This window comes from Pleurodeles waltl, chromosome 7, assembly GCF_031143425.1.
Source record: "Pleurodeles waltl isolate 20211129_DDA chromosome 7, aPleWal1.hap1.20221129, whole genome shotgun sequence".
Classification (NCBI taxonomy): domain Eukaryota; kingdom Metazoa; phylum Chordata; class Amphibia; order Caudata; family Salamandridae; genus Pleurodeles; species Pleurodeles waltl.
The window spans coordinates 99,661,026-99,674,420 of record NC_090446.1 but is presented as its reverse complement, the minus strand read 5'-3'; the positions used below and the strand labels follow the sequence as shown (position 1 = coordinate 99,674,420).

Below are 13,395 nucleotides of genomic sequence, written 5' to 3'. Positions count from 1 at the left end.
GCCACCTGCCATCGGTTACCCATGTAGAAAGGAGAGTGGAAACCAGGGGAAGTCCCACATCACCCCCCTAATTATCGGGCAGGCATTTTTAGGGCCAAATTTCAGAACTACTCTGCAGTGCTCCTCTTAGTTAAAGGAAACTTTTAGTGTTCGCTATTGCATGTTGGATGTGTGCTCTGAGGCAACTGAGCAAACTGATGTGAAGGAGGGCATGGCAGTACCAAGGAAGTGCACAGTAAGACCATACCAGTGAGCAGTCTGAGACCACTTCTCCTCTAACAGGTGCCACCAGTTCTATGGAGCAAGCCAAGCCGAGAAAAATCTCAACGTATATGCTGTGGCTCAGTTAATGGTGTTTCGCTGGCAAAAAACAGTCCAGGCGCAGACATCACTGTGGTGGAAGGGCTGGAAAATGCACTGCACTGGAAGTAAGCCTATAGCACAACAACTTGTGCACACATGAAGGGACACTATATCATGGACACTGCAGTCCAAGAGCAAGCCATCAGGGGATGTAACTGAGCTATGTACAGAAACTGTCGGTGTGGAAAAAAGTGCTATGCAGAAAATGTTCTGCCACTGGTCTATACCCCCTACGTGGCAGGGCATTTTACTGCATAGCGCTTCTTTGCCCCACACCAAGACACTTTCTGGATGTAGAAGACCTTCAGCATCAACTGTTTACGAAGTCATCACTCCCTGCAGTATATGCTGAAACACCCCTGACCTGTTGCAAACATTTATCCCTTTGTGTCTGAGATGTTATTAATTACTGACGGGTTATCCAGATTAGCAAGGTAGGTGAATTTCATTGTAGGTACTAGAATTAAATACTTTAAAGAAATCTTCCTGCCTGCCATTCTGCATGATGCATTTCATAGGTTTTCGTATAATCACTTTCTTTAAATGTTTATATCTTTATCTCCTGTCAATAGCAATACATCAGAATCCCTAGTGAGGAAACTGTTCTCGTAAAGCAAGGCTGGACATTGCCTCATCACATGGTATAAGAAATGTGGCTCAACCGCACAAGTCATTCAGGAGATCTGTGCTACATGGAAGTGCTACGTGGCTATTGATATGGACAGGGAAAGATGGCACAGGTACTTTAGTTTTGGGTTTTCTCTGTTGAAAGTGTTCATAGGGTGGTGTTTTACAACCACTGGATGCTGCATTTTACCACTGCTTGACATGGGGAAACGCCCCAGGTCTTACCACCTAGGGGACTTGGAACATGCTTTTAGGTCAAGTGTGGTTTTGAAAGACCACTGGGGTCAGATCTTTGCTCAGATTGCAGGCCAAGTAGGTCAACAGGTTGAACCATCACCTTCTGGCACTGCTGCAGACTCCCTGTATGGCAATGAAGGTGCACAATTTATTTTAATTTTAATGGTGGTTGCCCGTTCGATTATTCCTAAACATTGGAAGGCTCCTATTGGTCCTACGTTTGCTGAATGGGCTAATAGGTTAAAGACAGTAAAAGAGAGCTTTGGTACCATACTCAGATCAATAAAAAGATTTGGGGCATTTTTGCCTCAGAACGAGAAAGTAGGTTGGCTCTCGCACAAGGCCAACTGGGAGACTATGGGTTTGAAGTCCATTTGGCACAGGTGCACGGCAACCTTCTGGTGTGTCAAGCACGGGCAAGCGTTACTGGCACTTTATTATATCAGCCGCAGGGCACTTAGGGCCATATGTACGAACACATTTTCCCATTGACACAGAATGGGAAAAACCCTTTGCTACATCCGGCCCTTAATCCCTTGCTGCTGTTTCTGAGATGCACGAGTTAAGTACTTTAGATGACGTCTGCATTTTGTAGCGTACCCGAAGAAACTGCTGGTTGGATGTCCCTAGGGCACTGGGCACGGTAGTGCTCCAGGGTGTTAGGCACTGATTAGCACCTGGCACGTTATCAGACGAGGATGCTGTTTTTTCAAAAAGGATGTGGCGGCTATGGGGTAGCTCAATTATGCACTTTAGGCGGCATTTGCACTTTGTGGGTTTCAATGGGGTATTGGAAGATGAAATGGTTGTTTATACTGATTCGTATAAATGTTTGATTATGTATTACATTATAATGTACACATCGGAATTCCCTGCTTAAAAATATATATATAAAAAGAAAAAGAAGTGCGACTGTGCATAAGTGACATCCTCCACTCTGAAACAAGTTGTCAACAAACAAGAGGTGAAGGCTATGGCTTCAGCCATTTAGCAACATCTGTTGAATTAATGATTTTTTGCCCCACAGTCCACTTTTAGTCAATCTCCTTCCTCAAAGGCCAATGTGTGGCAAGCCAGTCTGCACCTCTTTCTAGCAGTGACCCAAGGACCTGCCGTAACACATTTCTGAGCTCTCCATCAAGGGCTGGTCTCAGAACATCTACTGGCTTTCACTAAATGACTAGCTTCTGGCTCTTCTTTATGGGGGTGGAGATTCCTCAGGCAAGTCCTTACATCTCTTCCTCACAATGACAGAAGAAACAAACTTTGTCCCTCATCCTGAAACCAGGTGAAAGGCTTCTCTAAGACTCTTCCAGGAATGGCCATCACTCATCTAAGCGACATTCCCTACTACCCTCTTTTTTGGTCTCTAAATGCCAGGGACCCCTCTCTCATCCGAGACTCACTTAACAGTTGGTCCTTACAACCATTTTTGGTTTCTTTCTTTCTTTTCCCTAATAAAAGCCTTCGCTTGTTCTCTGAAGAGCTGGGCCCTAGGTGCTTACTGAAAGACGACCTCACTTTACATCTTCCTTACACAGAGCGAAGAGCTGGCCCCCATACCGGCTCTAGCCACAGAAAGGCTCGGCTCAGCACCTTTTCCTGGGCACTGGCTTAAGATCCGATTCCCACACCTCTCCCACTGTGTCTTCCTGTTTTCTGTCCAACGACACACTCATGCACCTCATCCAATTGAAGAGTACCTTGTTCTCCATTCCTCCTGGGTCTTCGCTCGTTCCCTGCGGGAAGCTCGCTGTTTTTCTTCTAATCGTTCTTTTTCTTTGCTGGCCAGATCTGCAACAACAGAACAGAAGAGTCATGAGACAAAAAAGGTCTGTTTCACAGTAGCTCAAGGTTATGTATTGCACATAAGGTTAAAAGTAGACAGTGACACTAAACATCTTAGTACACAGAGCACACAGTCAACAGCATGCCATAAACCAGGAACAGCTGATACGAAATAATCTGGTAAAGAAGCAGGTAACGCAGACCAGGAAATTCAGGCAGCAGACTAATGTATGATTAGAAAGACAGCAAAGTGTACAATTAATCAATGTGTATTTCTAGAGTACTGCTTGTCACCCCGAGTGGTATTCAGGCTCTGTGCTGCTGCGTTGGTCGAAAAGGCAGGTTTTGAACCCTTTCCTGAAGTGGATGAGGGAGGGAGAGGTGCGCAGGAGAAGAGGGTTCCAGGACTTGGTGGCTAAGTAGGAGACGGAGCGACAGCTGGTGTGGCAGCTCCTGGCTCATGTTACCCGCGCGAGGGCTAGGTGAGCGGAGGTTACTGGGCGGTTGGTGGAAGTTCAGACAATGAAAGTTCAGATGGTGGTTCAGGTAGGTGGGTCCTAGGTCATGGAGGGACTTGTAGGCGTGGGTTAGGAGCTTGAATTGACATCTTTCCTGGATGGGGAGTCACTGGAGGTCTCTTAGGTGCTGGGAGGTGTGGGTCCTTTTGGGCAGGTTGAGGTCTCTGCAGGGTCTTGCTGCCAAGTTCTGGACAGTCTGGTGTTTTTTCATGAGTACAGTGTTGGTACCCGCATATAGTGCGTTGCTGTAGTCAGGTCTGCTTGTGATGAGAGCTTGTGTCACTATTTTTCTTGTGCTGACTGGGAGCCACTTGAAGACTCTGGAGCTGGCAGAGGGTGTGGAAGCAGGATTTGGCGACTGCACTTATCTGGTGTTTCTTGGAGAGTTCACTTTCCAGAATGATGCCAAGGTTGCGGGCATGATCTTTGGGAGTAGGTGTGGGGCTGAGTTCTGCTGGCCACCAGAGAGAAGTGTGTCTGCCAAAGATCAGTGCGACACCCCCCTGCAACCCACTTCCCCAGGGCTAATAATGCAATTAATGCAGGTGGTGCGTGGTCCTCTCCCAATTTGATAGTGGTGGGCCCTGGGGCTGAAATCGGCCCGGGGAGGGGGGCCCTCCTCCCCTAGAGTACATGGCTCTTCCTTCAAGTTGCTACAAGTATGCCAATCACCTGAAAGACCCGCCTACTTGGCCCAGCACTGTCCACCAAAGTAGTGTGCAAGGTCTTCCCGCATTTTACCAGGATGATGGACAGCTTCCCAAAGGGCCCCCAGTGCGTTTCCTGACAGTTTTGATGGCTCATTCGTGATGCTGAGGAATATAAGGACATCTCCACAAAACAAAGAAGCACTTACTTCATATAGATATGAGGAAGCTCCCTGGTTTGGTGGAAATTTACGGTTTTGTAGACTCGTTGGCCTCTCTGTAGGAGGAATCAAGTTATCACTGAATTCTAGAGAAACAGGCAGTTGCCAAAACGCACACAAGGTCACTGAAGACATTTCCTCGTGGTCCACTACACAGCTGTAGTGTAGAATACATACTGGACATATACCCAAGGAGGCAGAAGAAACTCCAACTGAGTAGATATTTCATGCAAAGTTGTGGACTTTCTTGGACATAAGGGCAGGTGAGGTTTCTTTGTGGCGGAGTCACTCACATAGCTACTGACACATCCACACAGACACACACACACCCCCACTCATGCATTCTCTTACAGGCCCGCTTAGACTCAAGGACCCACTCATAGACCCCACGTAGACACTCTTACAACCACTCAAGACCCACTCAGACATTCAGGCACCCATTTGCAGACCCACTCAGATTCACATACACTCACAGACACTCACACACGCATTCAGCACTCACATCCACTCCAAACAACTTAAAGAGGGTTAATTGGGCCGGACCCCCTTAGTTCTGAAGCAGGGAAGTACAGGCAAACCAACAATATCCCAAATCAGATCGATGCAGACGTTTCCCCCCCCCCCCCCCCCCCCCACATTCCTACCCTCTCCCCTTAAGGCAGTTGTGGGTGGACCTCAAGACATCACAATAGCCCAGATGGAAGATTTAGAGCATAAAAACACATTTAAATCGCTGGTTAATGCAGAGGCGGGTCCCCTTTAGGTAACAGAAGAGAGAGGAGGGGTGAATGGAAGAGGCACGGAGACCAGCAGGAATCCTCCAAAGCTACTCTCACCGATGGACAGCAGCAACCCCCATTAGATGATACAGTGGGGGGTGGGTGGGGGGAGGGGTAATCACAGAGTATGTGCAGTATGATGGTTGGAAACTGGAAGCAATGCGCACGCCTCTCCTTTTAGCTGAAATAATGTTTTTTCTTTTGTTTAATACTGTAGGCTTCCACTACGGGCACCTTAAGGCTAGCACAGCCACTAATTTAAAGTAAGGGTTCTCCAGGGAGGGCAGGAGGAAGGGAGGAAGGAAAGGGTTCGGATAGAGGGAGCACTGGGTGGGGAGCAAAATGGGGGGAAAATGGAAATGAAGCACAAAAAGTCCTCAGAAGCCTTTATGAGTATTTATTTTTTAAGTGGGCATCCGACCCACCATGAAACTTGCACTAGGCAAATCCCAGGACTGAGAAGATGACTGTAACGGTTCATATTCTGTCACGTAACTTTAATCAGCTTAGGATGGCCAGGCAATGCCTTAATTTGCTACAATATTTGAGGGACATAGCTGCTCAAATTATAATACTGCAAGAGACCCACCTCACTAAGAAGAAATATCTGGACCTTTTTCATGAACAAAAATGGGTCAGAGATATAATTTGCACTGACCAGACCTGTAATGTGATGGGGTGGAGCAATAGTGATAAAATGGAACCTGGAGGCTATTACTGTTGGAAGCGAAGTGGATAGGAATGGTAGATGGGCTATTGCAAACATCCAATCTCACGGTAAAAGACTCACGTTGGTGGGTTATTATAACCCGACTGTGGAGGACACTGTCCCACTAAAAGCAGTTTCTCAAAAACTATTATCCTTCTCCGACCTAATTATCATGGCCGGAGACATTAATATAATCATGGATTATGAATTGGACAGGTCCGATAACAGTAAAGGTATGGCACATCCCAAAATGCAGGTATACCTGAAAAATATGATGAAGCAATTGGAACCATGCAATATATGGAGGGTGAAATCAGGGATGCAACAGGGACACACTTTTCATAATAAAAAGTATGCCCATTTTTCGAGAATATAATTTTTTCTTGTGTATAAGGCCATTTGTAAGGATGTTAGCACAGTTGACCATGCCATAGTTGTCCTAGACCTGGTACTCACTATAGAGCGAATCTTAGACGGTGGGCTTTAGATGGGACACTGTTGTTGGATCCAGAGGTGGTGGACCCAACTAAAAGAGGAGGCAGAGGAGTTTCTGAGCCTGAATGTTGGCTCTGCTCCCACACACATAGTCTAGGAAACCTTTAAGGCATTTAAGAGGGGTAGGTTGATTAGTGCCTCTGCTCGGAAGATTAGCCAATATAAGAGAGGTTGAGGCAGTGGAGGAAGCCTTGGGTGAGTTGGAAAAGAGTCTATGTCAGCAGTTGTCAGTAGATGAGAGAAGGGCTGTCGAGAAAGAAATGCTAACTAAGCGGGATCAACTCTCATCAATTGTGGAGGCCTGCATCAATGCAAGGTTGGAGGCAAGTAAACTGGCCCATTATGAGTATGGGGAAAGCGCAGAGAAATTATTGGCATGGAAAGTCAGCTAAGGCCAGGAACTTGGTACAGGAAATAAGGGACGATTCAACTGGGCAAAATGATTTCAAATTCTTGTGACACAGAAGCAGCCTTTCTTGTTGTTCTGAAAAGCTGTATTTGGAAAATCTAATGGTATTCAAAAAAAGATGTGGATGACTGGTTAGCAGGGGATTCACTTAGCAGACTGACGGATGATCACAGAGGCCAGCTAGATGATGATATAGAAATGGAAGAGGTGAGAAAGGCAGTTAAGTAAGAGAGGGAAAGTCGCAGGCCAGGACGGATTCCCTTATGAGTTTTATTTGTCCATCGGAGAGATAACAGTTCCTTTTCTGACACAACTATTTGGTGAAATATTAGGAAGTGGAGCACCTCTCCCACATTCATGGGGAGAGGCGGTGGTTACCTTAATTTTGAAACCAGTCAAACATCCTAAGCTGTGTGAGTCAAGTAGACCTATCTCTCTTCTAAATAACGATTACAAGTTGTTTAGTAATATTATGGCCAAAAGTTTTAGTTTGGTGGCGGGGTCTTTGATTCGTAAGAATCAGAAGGGTTTTATGAAGGGTAGATACCTGCATGAGTTTACGCATGAGTTGATTTGGGCTATTCCGGCGGTGACACTAGACACAACGAAGGTGTTTGGCAGAGTAAATTGGTCTTTTTTTTAATGTCACCTTAAGACTCAACAGCATAGGGGAGAAGTTAATAAGCCAGGCACAAAGAATTTACTCCACTCCCTCGGCTAAAATCCTAATTAACGGGGGTATGACTGCAGAGTTTAAGATCCAGAGGGGAACGAGACAGGGTTGCCCCTTGCGCCCCTTGCTCTTCAATTTATATATTGAACCATAAAGCACGAGACTGGGAAAAAAATCTCCTTTTCTGCAGATGACTTGATGGTATATACAGCTAACATAAAAGAATTGTTACCAGTAGTAGTAAAATTGGTTTAGGACTTTGGGAAGGTAATGGCATGGAATATAGGAGGAGCCTATCCCTGGAGCAAAGAAGGAGATGAGATACCTCGACATCAAAATAGTTCAGGAAGAGAATAAAATCTCACAGCACAATTTTAAGAATGTTATGAAAGAGGTACAGGATCTTTTGGCACGCTGTTCTCACCTACCTCCAATAATCTTTGGCAGGGAAAACATAATAAAAATGATTATTTTGCTGAAATGTTCTTTCCTGTTTAACACAATCCAGCTAGTTTTTAAGAAAGAATGGCTAGGGAGGCTCCAGGGTAATATCAGCTCTTATCAAAGGGCCCACGCATTACATGGAAGAAACTACAAAAGAGATGTGAGAAGGGATGATTAGCATCCCTGGATTTCAAGGTATATGCTTTGACCTTCCAACTGAAAAAAGCAAATGCCTGGTAAAAGAAACGGTTGCAAGTTGGAGCTGGTATAAGGCAATGTTGAAAGATCTCAGGGGTGGCAGTTCTCACTTCTTACATAAATTTGGAAACTCAAAATTATTTTTTTTAAAAAGTGAGTTTGAAAGTGCTTTAAGCTATGGCTTATGTATGGGCATGGATTTGAAGAGATACTAAACTGCCTTACTATAGCAAATATGCACCAATATGGGTTTCTACCGGAATGCCAGAATGCTTGATGGATAAATTAGTAACCCCTATCCCCTATGAGAGAAGCTGGTTTGGGGAGGTGGGGACAGTTGATAGAGGATGGGGACTTAATATTAGAGAATGGCTCTCATATGGGTTTCTAGAGTGGTATTCTCAGTTTTTAAGATTTGGCAGATCAAGGGGTGGGTCTGCGACCAGAAGCAGGATATAGGCAGCTCAACTGAGCTCGATGAATGACTTTGGATAGGAAGAGAGAAAAAGAGGGAGGTCTCCAAATGGTATTGGCTGACCTCGGAGAAAATGGACAGGGATTATGTTCCTCTGGAGGAGCGGTGAGGGAAGATCCTTGCCACATCTTTAGAAGTAGGATACATGGCAAATATCTATGCGTTTACTTTACTCCACAGTGGAACCTGCCTACCTGAGAAGAAATGACCCTATCTCTTTGAATATAGCCTTCTGGTCCACGGACACGTTATCAAGACTGGGGGCAGTCAAGCCCAGTATGCTGCAAGAAGTGCAGCTTGGAAAGAACGGACAATATCCATCCCTTTATGAAACGCCCAGAGATTCTGCTGTTGTGGGAGGCAGTATGTAAGATAATCTGCCAGTTAATTCGGGCAGGAATCAAGGTAAAGCCTTAATTTAATTATATTTGGCAACATAGACCAGCCGTTGAAACTCAGCAAGAGAAGCGTTATGGTGGCATTTTACCTGAACTTGTTGGCCAAGATGGAGATATGGCAGAAGTGAGTAACAAAAAATGCTCCCACCCTGGGTGATTGGCTGTGTTTGGAAAACAGGTGTGGAGCATGGAAAAGTCACCAGGTCTTTAAGAAGGCCAGGTTTCTAGGGGCCACTCGCTGTCTGGTTGTAGAGGAATACCAGTGTATTGTAAATCTTCAATGTACTATGATTACAACATATCCTGAACTATAGATTAGTTCAAGAATGGTTTCTGACCTCTTGTCAGGCCGATAAGCCAAGCAACCCTCTTGGGACGGAATCATAGTAATAACATTCGGCTCAAGGTTGTCAGGCTTATGGCAAAGAAAAGGAAGGTGAATGAGGACAAATAATAATAAAACAAAAAATAATAGAGTTGAGATAGGAGCTTTCATGATCAATTGTAGGGTCAAAAACAAAAACTGCAATCGTTTCCTTCAGTTCTGTTACCATTACGTAAGCACAGGCCAATCTAACCGCAGGTGGGAAAAGCTAAGCTGAATCACTTTGCGGCACTTTTCATTAAATTATGGAACATTTTCTGATCAGAGTTGTAACAAATTTTCAGAATTACGAATTTCGTTATCCATTGCAATCTGCACATGTGGAGATCAAGGCATAAGGGAATTAAAATGTTTAGATGAAGGCCATGGCACTGTAGACATAGAAAGATAATCATGCCCTAAGCATAGCACCAAGTGGCGGACTGTCAGACAGGGCAGGGAGTCACCTCCTTATGCTCTTGAATGTCTGGAACCATCTCAGGCAAAGAAATATGAAACACTGAGCAGCAAAACCATCAACTAGTCGTCTGTGGACTAAAAAACAGGCTAGAAGGGCTTTACAGTTATCAATGAAGAAGAATGCTGGTTGGAGCGTGTACTCTTCCACCAGTGTTGAGGAGAATCTGTTGATCAGTATCTTTAACAGGTTCGCATGGGTAACACACAACAAAGTTCTTTGACAAATCTTTCAATTAAGCTGTGTTATTTGTTTGGAATGGTACAAAAGTAGCAGCCAGAGCAGAGACACCTTTCAAGGAATCTGTGTTTTGCCACAGAGATGGAAGAAGACCTGTCTCTATAATACCTGTCCCTTGATAAGCACAGGGGACAAGCATTAGCTCCTTTATTTGGGGGAGGAAACATCTTTCTTACTAAGTCCTTGAAGGCACTTGAGGATACATTATATACTAAACAAAAGACTTTTAACCCTCATGGTGTCTGTAAAAACAGTAAATGGAATTACTTTACTAAAGTAAAGAGGTCATCTTTTTAAGGACGCTGCACTTTTAATTTGTTTGTGTATGTGTGAAAAAGCAAGAAAGAAAGAAATATATAAAAAAAAATGTTCCCAGGAATTAGCCTTGCAATCACATCTGAGAAGATTCAAGTGCAGGGAAATGAGAAATAAAGGGTTTGAAGCAACCACTGGCTTTAGGCTAGCAGGAAGAACCTAACTGATGTATACATTTAATCAACACAAAATCCCCAAATAAACTAATAAGCAATGTCTGCATGTCATACCCATGTCTCCGTTCTCCATGCCTCTGATGTCAGGGCGCCAGCGGCAGTCAGTGGGAGCTAAAACAGTTTCCATTTCCTTGTCCAGCTCATTGAGAGTCACTGCAAAGCTGGTAAAATTGTACATCTGAAAAAGTGAATGAAATCAAAGTGAGATGCTAAAAGGGAGACTTTTCATGGCAAAGAGAAGTCTGTGTGTGTTTTGTGTTCGGGCACTACATCAATGTAGGGGTGGAGGTGCTTTGATGTCACGTCATTAAGCATCAGTGGGAAACTTTGTCTAACAGACACACTAGGAACACTAATGCAGAAATGTGGTTAAATGTCTACTGTGCAACAAGGATTGTAGCTTTCTGACTCATGAGATTTGTGTGATACAAATGTAGTGAAATATGTGTACGGTTTCTGATTTTCAGTTAAAGCAGATTATAGTGAAGAACACCCCACTGAAGGCAATATTAGCTTTTCAGTGGAAACCAGAAAATATTGCATTTTGCTGCACTTAAACTGCTTTGGTGCCCTGTGTTAATGCACAACATGTGCAGCTTCTAGGTCGAAGCACTTTTCTATAAAGGATGCTCCATTAATTGCATATTTGTGAACCATAAGCCACCACCTATATCCTTGTGACCACCCCCAAGGTCCATGGGGCACAGGGAACTACTTCAAACTCCTTGTTCTAGTTATTGTTGGAAGCACGGCTCGCCTCGTCTCCATTCAGACTGATGTTCTCTACATGCTGCAGTATTGCTTTTACTGGAAATACATTTAACTGTCCTTTCTCCAGGGGAAAACTGCTTCATAGAATACAAAGATAAAGTAGCTGATGCCTCTCATATGTTGGCAGGCAAGAGCACAGAAGTCACCACATTGCTCTCAAACAAATTCAGGCCTGGTTGGCTGGAAGAAATCAATGCTTAGCAGGTCTCAGACTGGCTTCCAAATACACACAACATCTGGGGGCCGTATTATTTGCAGGGCGCACTCTACTCGTTTGCGCCATGTGGCACCTTTCAAAAGATGCCAAGCGCAAACCGTGAAAGTGCGTTATGTGTTATGGCGAATGCACTGCCCTCTGGGCAACTGCGAACTCGAGCTGCCCTGGGGTAGTGCATTCAAGTGAAATATGGAGTGGCTGTTTTGATGTCATTTTGATGATTTTCCAACAAAAGGAAAGTCAGGATGACTAAATCAAGCAGAAGAAACCACGTGAGAATAACGCATAAATGACAGAATAACCTTCACACAAAAATGTTATGTTTTGTGGAAAAGGCATAAGTCATTGGGAGAAACGTAAAAGGGAGGGTTTATGGGGTGAGTACAAACGCAGAGGGGTTGAGGAAGTAATAAAATTAAAATTTGAACAAGCATTTGCAATGTAATAGGACTTGTGTTTACTCTGGTTTTTGCAATTATCCATGTAACACGGTCGATGGCCAAAACTATTAAAAAAAAGCACCCCAAGGAGAAACAAACATAAAGCATTTACCAATGATGATAAAGGATTTTTGAAAGGCAAGCTCATGAACGAGTTTTAGTGATGGGCGTGCGGTGGGCGTGGTTAAAAGCCCACGGATAGATTACAACACATCAGAGCACTTGTGCCCTCGACCTTAAAAGGAGCACAGCAGGACGTTAGAAAATGTATGGGTATTAAAGAAAGGGAAGGGGTAAAAGAATAGAAGGGAGTAAAAGGAAAAAAAAATCAGGGGGAGGGTGTATAGGATGGGAGAACGCAATTAAGTAGGGGAGGAGTTAAAACTATTAGAAAAGAGTAAAGCAGGACGGTACACAGTGTATGGTATTAAAGAAAAGGAAGGGGAAGTAACGGGGAGAGGGTACAGGATGAGGCAATGCAAAAGGGGTAGGGGGAGTAGTAAAAGTAAAGTTAAGAAAGAAGTAAAGCAGTAAAGTAGAAGAGGCATGGGTATTAAAAAAGAGAAGGGGAGGTAAAAGAATATACGGGAGTAAAAGAGGGAAAGGTAACAGCAGGAGAGTGTGTGGAAAGTGGAACAATTAAATGGGTTGGGGGCAGTAAAGTTTTAAAAAGGAGTAAAACTAAGGGAATGGAAAAATAGAAAGTTAACAGGAAGTGAGGGGCCAACGCCAGAATCCCTCTAAAGAAAAAGGGGAAGTCTAAACAGTTTTAAAAGGTGAGAAAATATTTCTTCAAAATGGGTTGCTCCTGCTTAGTTTTGTCAAACTGGGAAAAACAATAATAAACCAAAAATCGTCAAAAAAGTTATGCTAGCATAAGTTGTCCGAGCCATTTTCTCGAAGTATGTATTTTGCCGGAAAAAAGATAGGCCACTGTGCCCCCATTTTTATATAGCACTTCTTGCAACACCTTTGATTGGGAGCTCTCCCTCCTATGCCCACAAATCTAGATTTGGCTACATTATTGACATTATTGATCTGAAATTAGATTTGTCTTATTGATGTATTTTTGTTATTTAAATGTCCTGTCAACTGTATCGATTTTCATATTTTGTTTTTGTGTGAAGATTACATCTGTAACAGTAACATTTCTTTTGTAATGTCAAGCATCTAATTTAATCGCTACAACTGTCAAAGGTGATGGTCATTTATAATGTGCAATTGTAGCAAAGAACGAGCTGTTATTTCATAATCCACGAACCACAACTGTGCAGTGAAACACGGATACAGTTTAGCACTGCTAATGTAAAAGCTTGCAAGGTCAGGTGCCTGCAATTAGCCATTAACTGGTGTGTTTAGTCTTGTATGTATGTGTTTGCACACGTAGCCTTTGAATACTGGCATGAAGTCAGT

At 43.8% G+C, this 13,395-nt stretch overlaps 1 protein-coding gene across 3 annotated transcripts in view; it reads right to left on the bottom strand.

Annotated features, from left to right (window-relative positions):
• Positions 1 to 13,395, bottom strand: part of OSBPL2 (oxysterol binding protein like 2) — a 279,173-nt gene that overhangs the window by 4,707 nt on the left and 261,071 nt on the right. For all 3 annotated transcript variants that reach the window (XM_069243148.1, XM_069243150.1, XM_069243149.1), the window contains 2 exons: positions 10,609 to 10,732; positions 2,931 to 3,021 (listed from right to left, as the gene is read on the bottom strand). In XM_069243148.1, coding sequence (XP_069099249.1) covers positions 2,931 to 3,021; positions 10,609 to 10,732 — 215 coding nt within the window. The remainder of the gene's footprint in view (positions 1 to 2,930; positions 3,022 to 10,608; positions 10,733 to 13,395) is intronic.